The following is an 18,983-nucleotide window of genomic DNA, read 5'->3' as shown; positions in this document are numbered from 1 at the left end:
ATGCACAACAGAGCAGGGAAAAATGGAGCTAAGCTCAGTGTAAGGCCTTTGCAAGTTCAGCCAGCTGCATATCAATTAATTTGCAGTTGCAAGATAAGCAGATCCTTCAGCACCACAGTTTCCTTTAAAATAGTGATTTTTGTTACGAGGGAGGTGGACAGAGCCTATTGTAACAATCTCCTCTGAATTATTTAGCATATTCATCCAGCATGTTTGACTTTGTTTAAAAAGACTTTTTCTTTTTTTTTTTCCCTAGAGATAAGAAACTCTGCCTCGCATAGTGAGCTGATTGTGAAATGGCTTCTACGCTTATCCACTTGGTTAAGAGGCTTTATTATACTAAATTGCTGGATAATCTCTGGACACGCAGCCACAACATCAGACCTCTTCTTCCTTTGCTGGTTTTACTTTTTGATCTGGAGCTGCTTAAATCCGTCCAAGGGGGTCTCATTTGCCTACGTTAGGACTCACTGTTCCGTTGCTTGTTTGGAAAGTTGGCATCAGCTCAAACCGCTGTTCTTTAAAGAAACCTCCTTTCTCTTGCTGTGCTTTTCAAGGGGCCTCATGCAGTCTTCCTTTTTGCAGTTTCTTGGACCAAAATAAATATCTGATCTTGCCCAAATCGCCAGCAGAGCCTTTGCAGGGCACGTGGCAGTGTTTCTGGTGACAATCAGTGTCCAGCCTCACTCCGAGCTGGGAGGACAGGAGTGTCCCACAGTCTTTCTCTCCACCCACACTAGGAATTGGCACTTTCCTGACTAGACCACCATTTCTGATAGCCAAGGCTGAGTTCTGCAGCCTGCTCTAAACCTGAGCGTGCCCCACATAAATGGTGCTGGGGTACTAGGTCTGTGTAACACATATAATATTGTCATGCATATAATAACAATGCATTTTAATGTTGCTTTTCTGCTCACATGAGTTAGCAGTGAGTAAAAGGCCAACAGGGTTATTTGGCACCAGCTGATAGTTACCTGGGCAGGGAGGTCTTCTGCCACTATGGTGCTCTGAAGGCAAATGTTGGGGTTTGAAAGGATCTTGAAAAGGGCTGTGAGTTACAAAAAACTTCTTTATGTACCTGTAATAGTAACTGTGGGGAAGTAGCTGCTGCTACACCCCCAGGTAGTAAGGATCGCTCTGAGTTCTGGCGAAGTATCTCCATGGGCAGGGCTGTGCAGGTTTCCCTTGTCCTGTGGAGCTGTGTAGACCCACAGGATGCAAATAATTGACTGTGACTTGGGGCTGGTGAGTGGGTCTCTCTCTTCTGCACCATTTATAAAGAGTTCAGGATTCCTGTGGATGAAAGGTGCACTTTAAGTGCAGGCCATGATTTGCCCATACATAGCCATGACAGCTGGGTTTGGTTAATCTATCGGGCATGCTGCAAAGCCTGCCTGTTCTCCCAGGCGCTCGCAGGGCAGGTGGAATGAGAAGGTCACTGCGCTGAGTTACAGTGCTGCTGGTATGGGGGACACTCAGCAACATGTGCTGTCCAAGTTACAGGAGGCATGGATTTTTACATCTGCTGTGGATGTCTTTTTAAATGTGGAAAAGCGAAGGGACAGACTCTTCCAATTGTACATTTGAGTAAGTTGGTACGCGTTATTTCAGACCACGTCGAAGGTGGTTTCTTAACATGATGCTCTACGTGCTGTGGCAAGCCCCACCGATAACATCAGTTTACTGTGGCTAGCCATTGCACACGAGTCTGGGCTAGGCAACCAGACGATGACTACTGCAGAAATACTTACCTGCAGTAGAGAAACAAGCATCACAGTTTGTCCAGAGTGCACCAGCACCACGAGTCAGCAGATCAGTTAGGTGAAATGACACATCCACCAGCCTCCTCCTTCCCAGCCTCGCGGTTTCTCATTAGGATCAGCGAGACGTTGCAGATGCTGTCATCGCCGGCCATCCCATTTTCATGTGCATCTCCTGCATGGTTCCTGGAACTGGGACAGAGCCAGAATGTGTATTCACAACGGGAGTTTGCCTTTACCAATTTGGAATAAAGTGACACAGGTAAATGGAGGGCTTTGAAAGCACCTTGAAAAGGGCTGTGAATTATAGAAATCCTCCTCATATATCTGTAAGAGCTAAACACTTCCATCTCTTATGGTTTGTAGTATAAACTTGTAGGCAAATCACAGTAGCCTTAAAGTTGGGTTTCCTTAGTGACATTTTATTTTCTAAAAGTACCTTTTCCGAAGAAATGGATCTGCCTGTGAAGTATATTCCCATAGCTTTGTGTACTCTGAACATGAAGCTTCTGTAACTGCTTTGAAAATCTAATTAACATCCAGAGTGAGCAATACGCACATTCAGAATAACCACAGTTAATTTTCTTTAGTGACATGGTTTAGCCTTGCAAATGACCAAAACTGCCCCTTGAACCGTGCATTTGCTTGGCTGTGGTGTTTCTATAGAGACTTTGCATTGTATCTGATACCTCTGTCTTCAGGCCAGCCCTTAAATCAAATTTCTCTTGCTTACTTGGGAGAAAAATGTCTTCTATTTCTAACCGTACGGAATATATTTTTGGAACCACTCTGTTATTGTTTATAACTGCTCTAGACCTATAGATATTAGGGGTAAATAGAAATAACAGAGGACAAGCAGTGCCAGACTTGCACGCCTTCTAAGAAATAACAATTTCTTTTGGCTGCTTTGGCACTAATATTAGTGCCTGTACTGGAATTTACCGTAATCAGTCTTTTTCTCTAACGTGATGACTTTCCAAGGAGGCTTGATTCTTGTCTCAGTGCCACGGATTATATACGTTGGCACAGCTTCAGTTTGCACTGGTGTTGAGATGAAGATGGGATCCTTGAACCTGCCCTCTGAAATGAGAGCAGAAATCTGATAACGCTGCTGAGTGCAGATTTACAGCCGTGCTGCTGACGGTGGGGTAGAATGTACCACCTCTTCCCAGAGCTAATGCTATATTTACATCAAAATAAAACTGTAAAATGTAAAATCATCTAGCTTCAGGCTCTCACACTTCACTACACATGCTTTGTCTGCCTTGGCTGACAAAATGCTCTTGGCTTTTGATCAAAGAAAACTTAAGTGGAAGCTGTTTTTCTCTTGATGTTAAGAAAGCTTTTGACGGAGAGTCCCTGCAAGACTAGTTAAGGCGCACAAGCCCTGTGGGACGCTCTGAAAACGCGCTGAAGGAAAGTACACGGAACAATGCCAGTATGACATGGTTTCTGCTCCAGAAAGGGCTGTAGGCAGAAATGGCATCTTTTATCACCGATGTAGTGCCAGGGCTGCTCAGGCTGCCAACCTGGCCCGACGGAGGGGCCCCTGGCTGGGCTGCTTGCTCCTTCGGCTGGTCAGAGCCTCAGGCCGGGGGGTGCTGTGCCTGAGGCAGGGGTGCCACGATGGAGTGCTGTGCCTGAGGTGGGGGTGCCAGGCCGGGGGGTGCTGTGCCTCGGGCCGGGACGCTGTTGGGGAGCGTCCCCGGGGGTTAACGCGGGGGCTGCGGCGGGCGGGAGGCACCGAGGAGCCGCAGCGCTCGGCGCCGTCAGCGGGAGCCCTGCACCGCCCGTCCTGGGCTGCCGGCTCCGCGCGGTGGTGAACGGCCCGACAACGAATTCAGGTTAGTTTGGTCCGGTATTGTAGAAAACGCGCCGCGGCCGTTTGATTAAGGCCTGCATCACTGCACGTAGCCACAGCAAGGCGAAACAGGAGCTGGGAAGCGCTGGGCTGCGAGCGGCGCCCTGTAACTCGGCGCAACGCCCGGGGGCTTCTATCGCAATTCCGTCTGAGCCGTGCTGGGGGAAGAGGGCTGCCAGGCGACACTCGGCGTCCCCCGCCGGAGCGGGGCCGGCCCCGGTCCCCCCACGATGCCGCCCCAGGGGCGGGGGCTGCGCCCGGCCCGGCCCCGTGAGGGAGGCGATGCGGGGCGGGGCGGGGCCGCCGCGAAACGTCCGCCGCCCCCCGGCGCAGCCCGCCCCCCGCGGCCGTCACTGCCGGCCGCCGCCCCGCCTCGCTCCGGGCGCCGGCAGCCGGGCGGGAGCGGCAGCCGGGCGGGAGCGGCAGCCGGGCGCCCCCTCCGCCCCCGGCATGCGGCGCGGCGGCTGAGGCGGCGGGCCGACCTCCGAGGCCATGTTCCCCCGGCCGCCCTTCCCCGGGGAGGTGAGGCGGGCGGCCGCCGCGGGCCGCAGCCGGGCCCGCCTGCGGGGCGCTGGCGGCGGCACCGTGCTGCTGCCCTCCATGCTGATGTTCGGCGTGATCCTGGCCTCCAGCGGGCTGCTCCTCATGATCGAGAAGGGCATCCTGGCCGAGGTGAAGCCCCCGCCGCTGCACCCGGCGGCCGGGGAGCTGTCCCGGCGGGGCGGCGCGGGGGAGGCTCCCGGCGACCTGGACTACGAGGTGCTGCGGGACATCCGTAACCGCACCATCCGGGCCGTCTGCGGGCAGCGGGCCATGCCTCGCAGCGTCTGGGAGCTGCCGGCCGGCCAGCGGCGCACGGTCCTGCGCCACCTCCTCGTCAGCGACAAGTACCGCTTCTTGTACTGCTACGTGCCCAAGGTGGCCTGCTCCAACTGGAAGCGCATCCTGAAGGTGCTGGACGGGGCGCTGGAGAGCGTTGACGTCAAGCTGAAGATGGACCACAAGAGTGACCTGGTGTTCCTGGGGGACATGAAGCCGGACGAGATCAGCTACCGCCTGAAGAACTACTACAAGTTCATCTTTGTGCGAAACCCCATGGAGAGGCTGCTGTCGGCCTACAGGAATAAATTTGGGGAGATCAAGGAGTACCAGCAGAAGTACGGGGTGGAGATTGTCAGGCGGTATCGGAAGAATGGGGGGAATTCAGCGGGCGATGACGTGACCTTCTCCGAGTTTCTCCGGTACCTCCTGGACGAGGAGGCGGAGAGGATGAACGAGCACTGGATGCCCATCTACAACCTGTGCCAGCCCTGTGCCGTGAGATACGACTTCATCGGCTCCTACGAGCGGCTGAACGCCGATGCCAACTATGTCCTCGAGCAAGTCCAGTCGCCATCCTTTGTCCGCTTCCCTGAGCGGCAGTCCTGGTACAAGCCTGTGACAGCAGAAACGCTCCATTACTACCTGTGCAACACCCAGCGCCGACTGATAAAAGAGCTGTTACCAAAATATATCCTGGATTTCTCCCTCTTTGCCTATCCCCTTCCCAACATAACCAGCGAATTCTGCAGGCAATGAGCTGTTCATTTCGGGTTCTGGTGTAAATTCTGCCTTCGCTGCAAGGATTTGCTACTGCAGCCATTGCTGCCAGTACGCGTTGCTGCAGGGCCTGTGAAACGCGGTCTTCTATGCATTGTTTCCTAATTTTAAACTTTTCAAACACTGTTTATATAAAATATTATATATTGCCTTTGCTACTAGAACATTTTTTGTATTGTTCTGATTTTAACATGTACATACGCCGCTGACTTGAGCACAGTAGCTTTTGTATATCTATTTTGCTTTAAGTTCTTTTTTTATGGCACGACATGGAAAACATCTGTAAGGGATGAGAAATTGATATATTTCAAGGATTTTTTCTCTTTTTTGGTGTTTTGTACTAAGTAGCATGCGGCTGAATTGCAATCATAATAGAGCGGTTAGTGCGCTCATAACAAATTAGCACTTTTAAAACTGGTCCTGGATTAGACAGGAGATAGTTTTTTGGGTGTGAGTAGAAGAAAAGGCTTTTATAAACTAGGCCCTATTTATCCTTTATTTTTTTCATCTGTAGATGGCGGTTAAATGATGTTGTTCTTTTTTTTTCTGTGACACTAGTACTTCTTTTTCATTATTATTATTATTTACCATTGAAATAAAACTAGTGATAGGGTAATATTCACTTTTGTGCAATTTTAAGATTTGAAAGTACCAACTAGTTACCCAGCAGAACATATCAGATGCAATATCAAGCCATAACGATTTGCTCTTCTCTCTCTCTCTGAATTAAAGCAATACAGACTTCTGGTAAGATCAAACCCCGTCCTGGTTCCTAGGACAGAAAGCGACAGAGACACCCACCAGCAGTGTGCCAGCTCCCAGCCTCGGTGGGTGTCTGTGCCTGTGTGCGTTCAAACCATTGTGGAAAAACACTTTCTCCAGCCATGTTTGAAGGAATGGCGATTTGAGGATTAGTTCTCCCTTCTTTTGTAGATGCGCAAACCGTTTTTGTAGCTACTTGTATTTAATTATGGCCGTTACGCTGTAAAAGTTTGGGAGATAATGTAGAATGTTGTTCTTGGGAGGCTCTGTCCTCATTTCTAATAAAGTTTTTATATGAATTAATCTGTTGCTTAGTGCTTTTCCTTAGATGTTAGTATTTATTGGAGAGGCCTTCAGCCCCTCGTGCTAAGCCATGGTGTGAAAGTAAGATGAGTAGGCAGTCCCTGCCTTGATTAATTTGTGTTTTAAGGGCTGGAGCAGTGGTAACAAGTGGAGAAAGAAATGCATCCAAGTCAAATGATGAGACGATTACGTGACACGGGCAATTGGATGAAAAGCGGCAGGCAGCAGCAAAATAGGCGTCTAACTGCTGTGGAGTTGATGCAGAGCAGTAGGGATGGATTATGGATACTGTGGGGAGCTGGTGCTTTCCTGGGATTAATCTCTCAAAAAGAGGGATGAAAAATTGAGGTGTTTTCTTTAGCATTTGTGAAATTGTGTGAAAGAAGGGCATCTAGCCGCATCCAGGCAAACTCAAAGCAGCGGGGTGAAAATTCCTGCTTAGGGCATGACTTAACTAAATAGGTTTACTGTACCTACGAACTCCTGGCAAAATCATTTGTCTCCTTTGGTTGAAGTCAGGGACCGAGCTTTGAATGATTTTTACTTTAGATAATGGCATTGTGGTTGGGCAGGAGAGCAGTGACTGGTGCATTCGTGGATTCCAGCTCCTGGCTGCATCTTTGCCTGTGCAGTGACCTATCCTGTATAAAAAATGGGTTAGAAATTGGCTTTTCTGCTCTTGTGCCCAGTCTAAAACCTGCAAAATTTCTGTCTGTCCCCAGTGATTTAGGTGATGAGGCATGAAGGTTTGGTGCCAGTGTGCAAAGAGCTGGAGATCTGTCTTGTTCTCCAGCCAAAGGTACCAGACACCAGTTGGGAATCTGATTTATTTTGTAAAACAGATGCTGATGGTGGGGTGGTCTTTAATTAAGCCTGACCTTCAGGTCTCTCTAGCTGGGAATAAACTGGTTAGACTTTACTATCTTTGTCTGCTTCTGTGAAACTGAGGGAACATTTCCTGCTTGTTTAGCAATTGGCTTTTTAATTAAATGTTTATTTCTTGGTAGTTGGAAAGGTTTGTGCCAGTTGTTTATCTGCTGCAGCTTCTGTTCTCTATGTTAAATTTTTTCTCTCTTGTCCTCTTAGTCTACTGCACACAGAAGGATTTTGCTTTTCTGTGACTCTCATTCCTTTACTGGTTATCACTGATATCCAGTAAAGATATACCTTTTTCTCTTTATATAAAAGCAAATGGCCTCCCACCTCCTTGTACCTTCCTGTAAGGAGAGTTTTAATGTAGGCAGAACCTCATAGCGTGGGCAGAAGTTTGTCCCGTATCTGGCAAAACTGTATGGAGTGTGGAAAAGCCTCCCAAAAGCTGAAGCGGAGGCGGGTGTTTTGTCAGGGATCTCTAAACCTTATTTCTCTTACACGATCGAGGTTAAGGACTACCTTTGATTTTCTTATCTCTTTGCTGCAAGTCAGCATAAATGAAAAATCAATTAGGTTTCCATTAGCGGTACTTCATTTTATCCGTGGCCAATAATACAATTTCCTGAGAAAGCTTTTGGCTGAGTAGGAAGAAGAAAAAGTAATCTCCCTCAGCAGCTGCATTGTCTCTTTCTTTTGTCAGGTGTTTCCCCGGTGTGGAATAAATCAGGAGCAAATACCAAAGCTGACAGCAACTGCTGGAGGTAAGAGATGCCGGGCAGGATCCGGCCCTCCTCTGCAGGACCTGGAAAGCAGGGACAGGGGTAACATCTACGAAAGCAGGGAGGAGGGGATTTCCTAGAAACTCAGGTACAAATGATGAGGAAACTGTAAAGTTACAAACTGTTTTGGTTTAATCAAACTGTTTTCATGTTTCTGCTTTCTGATCTGTTCCAGTTTGGCAGCTCCTTTTTCTGCCTTTCTGTCTGCCTGCTTGCAGGTACCCAGCAGAGTAAAAAGGTGATATTTTCTTTTTTTGAATTATGTTTTCTTAAGCCTCAACACTGTACCGAATGCCCCAAACTTCCCCAAGTAAACAGCTTGAGGTTTTGGCATTGGGGTTTTGTTACTACATTTCCCTCACTTTTTTTTCTAATTTTGTGTTGATAAATCCTAGCCCTGACCCTGCTGTTCTCATGTTTTCCCTGTAGAAACATGCCTGGGTACGTAGACACTCTGGCAGTTTAATTCCACTTTGTTACACAGAGAACTTCTGATTCCCTCTAATATACCCCTGTTTCCCCTACCCCTAATTCCCCCCTAAAATACCACAATGTTATTTCATTTTTATTTGTCATAAGTCCCTTCTCAGCCTGCTTACCTAAAACCAAACAAGAAGTGGTTTACCAGTTTTTGCCATTTATGTCCATGTGTTTTTCCCTACTTCCCTGCTAACTCTTGGACCTGCTAATCTGTTTCACCCAAAGTTGAGAGGAGAACTTTACTTATTGTGTCCTTTTGATGCTGACAGCACTTGCCGTTTTAACACAGTGTCGCAGAAAGGAATTGAGTGCTTTACTCTCATCGTGTGACTGCTGGTGATGAACTGGGACCTGATGAATTCTCTTTCCCTTGAATCAACACCTGCAAATCTCCAGAGCTGAGTGCACTTGGCTGCTGTGAAGTGATGTTTTTTCCACAGAGGTCCCTTTAGTCCCAGTGGTGCTGAAACTGTCCTCTGCTAATATTTTTCTACTAGAGAAGAAATCAGCCTTTTCCATCTCGTGGCCATTTGCATCACCCTGAGGTGACTAAGGCACCCAAATAGGTGATTTTATCCTAGCACTTGGCTGCTAATTGCAAGGAAACTTCCAAGGTGTTTTATAGATACTTTAATGACTTGTTTAGGAAAAGCAGTGATCAGAGAAGGCAATGGATGAGTCTAGCAGGCAAAATCTCTTTTGTAAGGTCAAGTTTCCCAAGTTTGTGTTGCCAAATACCTGGCTCATGGCATTAATTTGCAGCTTGGTGCACATTCAGTCCTGGGCTGCTTGCTGGCAACACTTGCGCCTAACTCCAGGTAGGAATACATTTCTATATTTTATTATGTTGTTATATGTATTATGAGGAATACATTATGAGGTTTTGTGCTGGAGAGAGGACAGGGGCATAAAATCCTTTTTCTCAGGGATTTAATGATCCAGCATTGGAAGATAACGGTCCATCACCATGTGTTGTGTTGTTTTCCACCTTGTCCTGTGTGTCCCTGTCTGTCCAATTTGTTGCCATTTATTTTTCCTGAAAGGAAAAAAGACAAAAAAAGACTCAACAGCAAGCAAGCAACGTTTTCCAAAGCCCATTATCAGCTTCCTAAATAGTTGTAACTCACTGTTACAGGATGAAATCACAAAGAATTCCCTATTTAAACAGGCATGCATTTATGCTGTGCTGATTTCTGGGATGTCTCTCTGCTTTAGAAGTTCATTACAGTCAATGTGGTTTATCTACATACAAACAGAAAACAGCATTTTATTGCCCCACATAAAGAACCAAAAATAGGCAATTTCAACCTGTCATTATGATTATTGGGTTTTATTTGTTTCCTGGGTTATTTCTCAGAATTCGTCTGTTACACCTGGGATTGATTTATTTGCTCATGAAAAAGTCTGGTTAAGATGATCCTCCTGTGAAATGAGACTCATGTATTCAGTTGCTTAATGACCGATTCCTGCAGTGCTGGGAGTACCGCCACTCCAAGCCCTGCCATCAGGAATGGCCACTGGCGTGTGGGAAAACCTCTGCACGTGGGAGGGAAGGTCCGTTTCCCAGTGATTAACCAGCATGTAGGGCATTTTCTGAGAGGTGTGGGAAAGTGATCCCTGTTCTGTCTTTGTGGTCTTTAAATAATTGCACCAAACACGTTTAGTACCTTCAGCACTGTGCTTGGACTGCAGCAGTGGAGAAGAGGAAAGCCATTTGATTTTTGGCATTTGGAGCTGCTGGTTTGGTATTCCCCTTTGGGCAAGGGTGAGGGACAGGTCAGAATCCTTTGCTGTTGCAAAAATTTCATCTTGTGTGTCATCTTGTTTACTGATTCCCATGTTATGCCTGCAAAGCCTCATTTCAGCATACCTAAACCCCAAGTGGCTGGCTTTTTGCAGTGCAGCGCTGGGAGTGGGTATCAAAGCTCAGTGGTTTCACTGCACACAGAAGAAATTACTTCAGCCTGGATGATTTGGGAGGGTGCATCAGCCACCAGCAGCAGAGCCAGCTCTCGTGATGAGGAACCCTCGCTGAGCTAAAATTCAGCATCTGCAACCTGGTGTCTTTGAATTTCTGAGCCAGGCTCATTGCAGTCAGCCACTTGCAGAAAGAAAAGGTTTTTAAACATGTTCCCTCTGGTCTCCACGCTGAGCTGCAGGGCATATGTCAGGTTTTTCCTCTTTCCTGTGGGGCTTTTCCTATTGCTTTTGCAGAAATAACTAACTTCCTTGCCAGGCACTGGTGCTGAAGTAAATGCATTAACACTGCCAGTCGCCTTGCTGGCTGTTAGCCATGACCCCGTCTCTAAGGGGAATAAAGCTTTCTGAAACACGGCGGGAGTAAGCAGTGCCATGAACGGCTGCTTTAATGCCTGCAGAAGGCAGGCAGCTTTGCTTCTGCTCCTCTTGGTTTTCAGCCTTCTTTATGCCAGAGGAAAATCACCGCAGACAGTGTCTCTTGCTTTTAGCTGCATTTCTTTTTCAATGCAGAAGCATGAGCAATCCTTGGGATAGTCCTTTCGTTGCAGACGGGACTTTGAAAGAACCAAAAGAGAATGTCTGTGACGGATCTATTGTGTATAATGAGGCTAAGAGATTTTGGTGGAGTCGGTATCCCATACATACCTGCTCGGGGCTTATTGATAGTGTCTTGTTGTTGAGGGTCTGAGCTGTACTGAAGGATTTCCTTATAATCAGAGGCTCCTGCATTGTTTTTGAGGACTCGCATCTATACTCTTTTGGTGGGGGCTGTCTTTGGTTTTAGAGGTGCTTTTTCAGTCGTACACGCTGTTTGGGAGCAGGGACTGCAGCTTAGGGAAAACTGAACAGGGTGGTTTTCTCAAGATTTTGGTGCCTGATGGAGGAAACTTGGTGAGATGGGTCCTTCAATGAGGTATTTTTGCCTTCGGGCTGCTTCTGAGCAGACCACAGAAACAGTTCTTGGATCAAAACCTAGCCAAAACCCCATGACCGAGAGGTAAAGGTAAAGAGGTAAAAGGATCGAGAGGTAAATAGAGTTTGTAAAATCTCTTGAAAGCCTTGAACTAAGGCACTATAAAAATGCAACGAGCTATTAAAACAAAATTGTAGCTTCCCCCTTACCTGATTCACAGATAAATTGCTCAGCCCTCTGTGTAACAGGGTGTGCGTGAGCAGTGTCCTTTTTTTTTTTATCCTGCAGTGGCAAGAAAGTTTATCTTGGTTTTTTGGGCTGAGTTCACTCGTGGATGAAGCCAAATCAATACCAGCTTGCTTTCCTAACAACTTTTTATAAAAAGACCAAAAGAAATAGGGGCATGAACCTCTCGGTTGTAATGTTAATGGGTGACATTGCTCAGCAGCACAGCAAGGAGCAGCCTCCCGGGATGGATGGGATGAAGGTCACAGATGTCCTCAAGGTACGACATATCCCTCTGCAGACACATTTAGATCTGGCTTCCCCTCCAGTAGCTCCCAGGTAGAAGCTGAATGGTCCTGAATCCCTCTGCCTAGTGCAGGAGTAGGTGTCTCCAGGGGCTGGATTGCACCCCAAGATGTCTCGCCAGACCAGATGAGGATGTGGGTTGGGGCAGTATCTGTGTTCCCTCTCCTTGCTCACAGCCTGACTCATTTCTTCAACATCTTTTGCAGATTAACCTTGCTGTACAACGCAGGACTGAAGTCCTGACCTCCCTGGCGTCAAATGAAGCTTTCCTCAGTGAATCTGGTGAGGCAGGATTTTAATGTGTATCCCACCAGTGCATTTTGTTTGTCCAGAGTGTGTCTACCCTTTCTGCTGTTTTCTTTCTGCAGGTGGATGTAAAAATTTTACTGCAGGTCTGCCTTTGTGTGCAAGGCTTAAATAGTATCTGCATGCAACAGCAAGATGAAAATCTGGAGAAAACCACAGCAGTTTTTATTTGTGTGCTTCAGGCATGGCTTTGCTCTTTAACAGAGCTGCTTCCTGTGCTATCTGTTGATGAAAATGCACCCAAAAAGGCCAGTCCTGTGTCCAGGGGCTGTCCACCCTTGAAATGAGGTGAGCACCCCTGCCTGATTTTTTTGGTTAACTCATGAGAGCATGCCCTGCCTTGCCCTCCTGCAATGCAGGACCAAAGGGTAGCAAAGCCAATAAAGATTAAAATACTGGATGAAAAAGGCACTGGGATGGCACTTTGATGTCATGCTGCTGTTGTCCCAAAGGGCAGGCATCTTTCCTGTTTTGCTTTTGCTGAGATTGGGGTGCTTAGGGGGAAAAGAAAGCAAGCTGGGCATGCATTTGGAAGATCAGCTGGAGCCTGACACAAGTGCCCAGCAGAGCAGCCTGCAAAAGCCTCCAGGCTGGAGCTGGGCTTTCCTCACGGCTCAGTGTACACACACATGCCCCAGCAACCATGTGAGTAATGGAAGGGTTTATTCAGTGAAGGGAAAAAAACCCCTAAAACATTAATTGAGTGAAAACACCACAGAGGCTTTTAGAGTCCTTTTGTGGGTAATGATATCAGCAAAGATTTGTCAAGGCAGCAGGGCTCCGACATTGCTGTCAGACCCACAAAGGTCCCAGAAAAGGACAGCGAAGCCATTGTCAAAGGCATTATAAAAGGTTGTAGGGAAGGGTGGGATATTCAGAGCTTTCCTTTTGGAAGTCTGCATTTCCCAGGTCTTTTTTGTCTTTGCAGGATTACAATTTATAAGATGCTTCATCTAATTGCCCAGGCAGGCAATGAGGTGAGTAGCACGGACCTGAGCCCACCACACCAGAGCTGCTGTTGCTGGAGCTGGGGAAGCCACATGATGCTCGAACTGGTGTTCATAGTCACCTTCAGGTTTTAAATGAGATTTTATGAAAGTGATTGAAGTTTCTCTGGTCCCCAGGAGACAGCTTCCTTTTGGGGAGCCCTTGGAAAGGCTGTGTGTCCAGCTGCCAGCTCCACTTCCTTGCCCCTTCATTGCCATCGAGGTTGTTTCCTGTCCCGGTTCTGTACTGGTTTGTGTTGGGAGATGATAGGAAAAGGGCTTCAATGAAAAGAGGTTGGCATAAAGGGCTGCTGCTGGCTCTAGTCTGCTGCAGAAGTAAGCAATAACAAAAAAAGTGACTGCACAGGCACTAAATGCTTCTTAGTTTGCTACTTTTCCTAATGAACAGCCAAATTATTTGGCAGGAGGTTGACTTTGATGAAGTTAGTTGTCTTAGGGAGAATAAATACTCGTCTTACCCTAGGAAGCAGGGCAGAGCTGGTTTGGGTGAGACCTCTGGGGCAAAAATTAGGGATGAGGCCAACAGATTGTCTAGGCTGAGATTTTGGAGGGGCTTATAAGTTTCCCATGACTCCGATTTGCAAGCGAGCCAGGTATGAGCTGGTGTCCTTATATCCCAGCAAGGAGCTAGGGAAGGCAGGACGGCGGACTGGCACAAAACATTCATTTCGCAGCAGTAACAGCCCCGTGTGCCGGTAGGTGGGCAGAAGTGATGAGCCCTGTTCCCTCGGGCTGGTGTTTTGCTGCACCAAGTGCTCAGCAGCAGCACCGGCATCTCGGGCGTCTTTTCCTGGTGGGATGACACACAAGCCCGTTTGTGGCACGTTTCAGACATTAATTTTAGGCTTGTCGAGAACTGAGATACAATGTGATGGAAGCTGATGCTTCTTGCAAGAAGGGGATGGAGGACAGAGGGTCTCTTTGGCCTAGGAAGGGGCTGGGGCCTAGGAGGCATCAAGCACATTCCCAAGAGACCCCAGGGTGGTTTTGGCAGAGCCAGATCAAAGCTCCCATTGAAGCCAATATCTTTTCATTAAGGAGAGGGAAATCTCATTCAGGCCCATGCCAGCTGGGCTTGGCATTGTCTGAGTGCCCCAACGCACTTCGTGGCTTTCAGTGTCAAAACTGTCACTGGATGAGGCTCTTTCATACTGTATAAACCAAGCAAAGGAGGAATGATTGGATGAAAAGCAACATGCCTAAGCGATGCCCCCCCCCGCCCCCCCTGCCCCCCTCAGTTATTATTGCATCTATTTTGCATTTGAATGAGAACTTTCTCCTTTTGCAGCCCACTTCCTTCTGGGGCTTGAATTGGCAAATGGAGTTGTTAAAAATCTCCAGCCTTGAGACCTGACAAAAGATGGTTGCTATAGAAATAATGGAAGTTGCATCATGAGCAAAATATCTTCGGGCCCAGAGCCAGTGGGAAGGAGGAGGGGACACCTTGTCGGTCGCACAACTTCTGCAGGAGCCCACGTGCCTCCACATGATTTTCCTCAGATACCCTTATTATTGGCATTTTGTCCTTTGGCTTAAAAAAGCCACAAATGGAGAAAACAGAAGCATCATAACTGGATGGAGAGGGCTTATACAAACCTCATCTGCTCTTTCTCCAGCGCTAGTGCCACCAAATCAAGCAGAGTTGCCCTACATGCAGATTTATTCCTGTGTATTGGGTTTGAATCATTTGATTTATTCCAAAGCAGCCCTCTTCAGTGTAATGAAAAATCTGTCCAGCAGTACACTCATTCTTTGAGAAATTATATGAAGAAATCGGAAAAGGAGGACAAAGTCATGGCTAAAACTCTTGCCTGCTGTTGTATGGTGCCCACCCATTGTGTTTGGCAGTAGACCAAGCCACGAGGAGTTGACCTTGCTCTCTCTTTGCATCAGTGCAATGTTTAAAAATAGGCAGTGAGCTCAAAAGAAGAAACCAAATATGTATCTTGTCTCTGGGAGGGACTATCCAAAAAAATCACACATGCTGAATTCAGTGTAAGTGCTATGATTTCCAAGAACAGCCACTGGATGATTGGAAAACTGGATGATAGACTGTGGGTCTAAGGGTGGCAGACATGGGCTCCTCATTCATGGTAGCATTTACCCATTTATTTGTGGGGATTTGAAGTCAAGGTGAAAGAATTCTGGATTTTAAGACTGTGTATCTTAGAGGGAGCTCAGTCTTCCCCACATTGGAATTGGGTAAGAAATTATAATCCTGATTTCAAGTGAGGTATAAATTTGGGATTGGACAGTGACATGCAGCTCCTAGACCAGATCTCAGAGAACTGCATTTTAATCTGAAGAATTTCATCGTTCAGAACCAGCACATTTGCATCAAGGCTAAATTAACTGCAAGCAACACGTTATGGCAGCCTGGAAAACGGAATGTGCCGTTGCCAACATGCAAAGAGAGGGTTCGGGTGGCTCTGGGGTTAGTGGAGCGGTTATGGATTTTTTTTTTTACTACGTCAACTCTCAAATGTGTGACATTAGGGGAGAAAAAAGGTCTTACCTGGTGCCTTTGATCCCTCATAATCCCCCGCATGAGGAGTTAAAGGGTTTGGCTTTGCCACAGGTAATTGCAACACAGCCCCAAAAAGTGCCTGTGGGGTTGTGGCTTTGAAGGACGTGACTCTGCCCGTGATGTTTAGTTGGGAGAGTCACATCTTTCCATGGCCCTGTGGGAGACAAGGGTGGGAAAAAGTTCTTGTATCCCCTTGGATGTGTTTCGTGAAGGTGGAGAGAGAACAGAAATTGGGTTTCTGGCTATGATGGAAAATACAGGGTGGCACAAAGCCACGGCTCACCTTGATGCCAGAAGGAAGCGATCAGTAAAGCACCCATGAAGATGCTAAAGGGAAGGAGCGATGCTGAGGTCTCGGAGAGAGAAACCTCCCCTGCTAAGGTCGTATGGAGGAGAAGGAATTTGTATTGCAGGCACACCTCCTGTGTACCCCAAGGTAGCTGCGTTAAACTGTGCTTTTTTGGCCATCTGCTAGAGGAATAGCCACCTCGCAGCAAAAAAGGGAGGGTGGTTTTGTTTTAAAAATAATTAAAAAAAAAAAAACACCACTGGTTAAAATCATGCCTGCTGTTCCTTGCAGTTAGTTTTGAATGGTTTGCGGACCATCAGCAATTAGTGCTTAGGTATCAATGGCCTAATGAGGCAATTAGGAAAGAGCAGGAGTGTTAAAGCTTTGGCTTGGTGACAGAAGCAGAGCTGGAGCTTTTAATGGGGGTGGGCAGATGGGTCCCCATGCGAGTGCTGCAGAGCACTGGTGGAAACGTGTCTTGCTTCCCCATAAGCGGTGCCTGAAGAGGCTGCTCTTAATTATCTTCTTGCTCCCAGCAGGAGAGATCAATGCAGCTCCATACAAGATGCTTGTTGCACCGACTCCTGCGTGTCCTTTAACGAAGGGCTTGTAATCAGTGCTGGGAAGGGACGTTGGAGAACTGGCATTGGACAGGTCAGGCTTAGTGCATCCCAGGGGTCTGGGTCTGATCCAGCTCTTCAAATCAAATGAGGGCTTTTCAAATAGATTGGTAAGGCATAGAAGTGGCTTTTAAGCAACCAAACTTCCACCTGGACTCTTGAAGTGAAGGTGGGCTAAAGGAGCTTTTGTTGCTTCACCAGCACCACATGGAGGTTGTCCTTGCTGGGGACCTGCTCCCTTGGACAGCTTGTCCACACGGCTTCAGGGCAGATTTTGGCCAAGAGCTGTGCTGATGGCTGAGCAGAGGGGGCCGCAGCTGGCTCGCTCATGCTCCGGCTGGTTTGTCAGGTTCGCCTGTGGAAAGGACAGACTTCTTCTCATTCTAGCAGACACCACGCCAGCGCACACATGGAAGAGATTTGAGAGCAAAGATGTCATTTTTATGACCTGAATGGAGTCCCAGTTTTGCAGAACGAAATGATCATCGTGTTGGGGTCTCTGGGCACAGCTCCAATCCAAAGCATGGTCTGCTCTTCCTCAATGGGAATTACTCATCGCCCTATGCTTCCCAACAGGAGTTATCAGCTACAGTGAAGTAGGACTTGTTGCTACAGCTTCCTCTCAAAGACAGACTGATAAAGTGGTTAAAGAAAAGAAAATATCCCTGTATAAGCAGAGGGAGGAGAGGGAGAACAGCATCGTGTTGAAAATCTGCCTCCCTGTGCTTTTCCATCAGCATCCTGCAGCTGGCTGGCTGGCTGCTCCCACCTTTCCTCCAAGTTGTGTGTGAAAAAAGCAAATGGTTCCCCTGGGGGACTCTGGCATCATGCCCTCGGCACCCAGGGGTGCCCAGCATTCCCACCCAGAGTATTAAATAGTGCTGTGGGAAGCATTTTGTAGGGGCAGACCCATGTAGGGGTGAGAGAGGCTCTGCCAATCTCCTTAACTCCTGGGTTTTCCCATCTCCTTAGTGCACGTTATATGAATAGGCAGAAGGGTGATTTTTTCCATCCCTTCAAAGTTCCTCAGTGCTGCCAGTGCATGCTTTATATTAGAGTCCCATTCAGCAAATGACTTCAGTATGCATCGATGGCGTCACAGGCTATTAAAAAGAATAATAGAGAAGCAACCATGGGAAAAGAGCTGTAATACTTTCAAGGCTCCTGGTGACATTGCAGCCCAGATGAGTGCCCGCAGCTGGGGGGGTTTGCTGCACCAAACAGCACTTTGTTTTTTGGGTTTTTTTTCCCCCTTTCTCGTTGCGATGTGGGCAGGACTGCAGAGCCCCCACGGTGCTGGGCTGCAGCTCTGCTCAGTGAAGATGCTTTGCGTGCTTCAGTGCTGCAGCCCAAAGTTGCAACACAGAGACATCCATCTCTGGTGTGAACAGCCATGCGGCTCAACACCGGGTAACTCCTGGCGAGAGCTTGGCTGAACCAGCCCGAGAGCTCCCTGCAGGCTCCCAGGCCTTGCTTTTCTCCCAAAAATAAAGCCCATAAATCATTGTAGATCGATCCCAGCATCTAGCACAGCCGCCCATTGCTGTTGGATTTTTATGCTTCATCATCGGCCGCTGGCAAGTGCTGCCTGCGCTGTCTCTTTGGTGATACATGAGCCAAAAAATCTCTTTATTTGCCCTTAAACTTCAAACTGGGTCTGCAGAGCTTATGGGTCAGTTGTCTGTGATGGGACCTGAAAGGGCAGCTCTGCAAAGCTGGAGCAGCACCCCAAGTTCTCACAGATGGTTTTACCAGAGCATGAGCAGAAATTTCGAGTTATTTCAGCTCTAAATCAGGTCTGTTCCAGTGAGGCCGCAGGAAGCCACGGCATTATGACACTCAGCATTTATGTGTCTGTTTTGGTTGCAGTCCAATCGGGAAAACAAAAAAGTTAATGTAGACACCAGAAAAAGTGTTTGACAAATAAAGCAAAACAACGCCTGCAGCTATTTCCGACTGACGCAACGCGTGCTTCAAACAGACACGAGCAAATGCTGTGCTTGTGAGCGTGGCGGCTGTAACGGGGCAGGGGGTGGTGGTGCAGGGCTGCAGCGAGCTTGACCCCCTCGGATACTATGCGTGCCACCAGTGCTCACCCCTGCAGGAGGCTGGCTGCAACCTTCCTGCAGCTGTGCAGGCGTGGGCGGAGGATGCTCTTTGGCCCTGGCGGTGCCGTGTCGGAGGTACAAGCCTCCCTGCTGTAGCAGAGGTATATGGACGGATGCACGCTAGCTTGCCAGGGGTGAGGAGCTTGTTTCAGACCCCAAGAACAACAGGATGGCTTCTGTCCTGCCTTAGCAATGCCCGTCAGGAAAATCAAGGGATTGGCACACAAAAGGGTGATGCCTGCCCAGGCGTTAGAGGTGACTATATGTAATGGTGCTCTGTGTGAA

The 18,983-nt window shown here is 47.9% G+C and overlaps 2 protein-coding genes across 2 annotated transcripts in view; one reads left to right on the top strand and one right to left on the bottom strand.

Moving 5' to 3' along the window:
- The first annotated feature begins 3,996 nt into the window (after positions 1-3,996).
- On the top strand, positions 3,997-6,285 carry CHST14 (carbohydrate sulfotransferase 14). The gene has a single exon (XM_080405056.1). The coding sequence runs from the start codon at positions 4,114-4,116 to the stop codon at positions 5,197-5,199; it is 1,086 nt and encodes a 361-aa protein (XP_080261182.1). The 5' UTR covers positions 3,997-4,113; the 3' UTR covers positions 5,200-6,285.
- The window catches only part of LOC308070680 (prolactin-releasing peptide receptor-like), a 45,397-nt gene continuing 32,195 nt past the window's right edge, over positions 5,782-18,983 (bottom strand). Inside the window, exon 1 of the mRNA XM_080405055.1 lies at positions 5,782-18,983. This exon is cut by the window's right edge and continues 32,195 nt beyond it. The gene's annotated coding sequence lies outside the window, so the exon portion shown is untranslated.

This window comes from Falco punctatus (genome assembly GCF_963210335.1).
Source record: "Falco punctatus genome assembly, chromosome: 10".
Lineage (NCBI taxonomy): Eukaryota > Metazoa > Chordata > Aves > Falconiformes > Falconidae > Falco > Falco punctatus.
The sequence above is the reverse complement of the archived record's forward strand: the minus strand, read 5'-3'. Positions and strand labels throughout refer to the sequence as shown.

Coding starts and splice junctions, on each gene's coding strand:
- CHST14 (XM_080405056.1), top strand. CDS start 4,114: ATGTTCCCCCGGCCGCCCTTCCCCGGGGAGGTGAGGCGGGCGGCCGCC.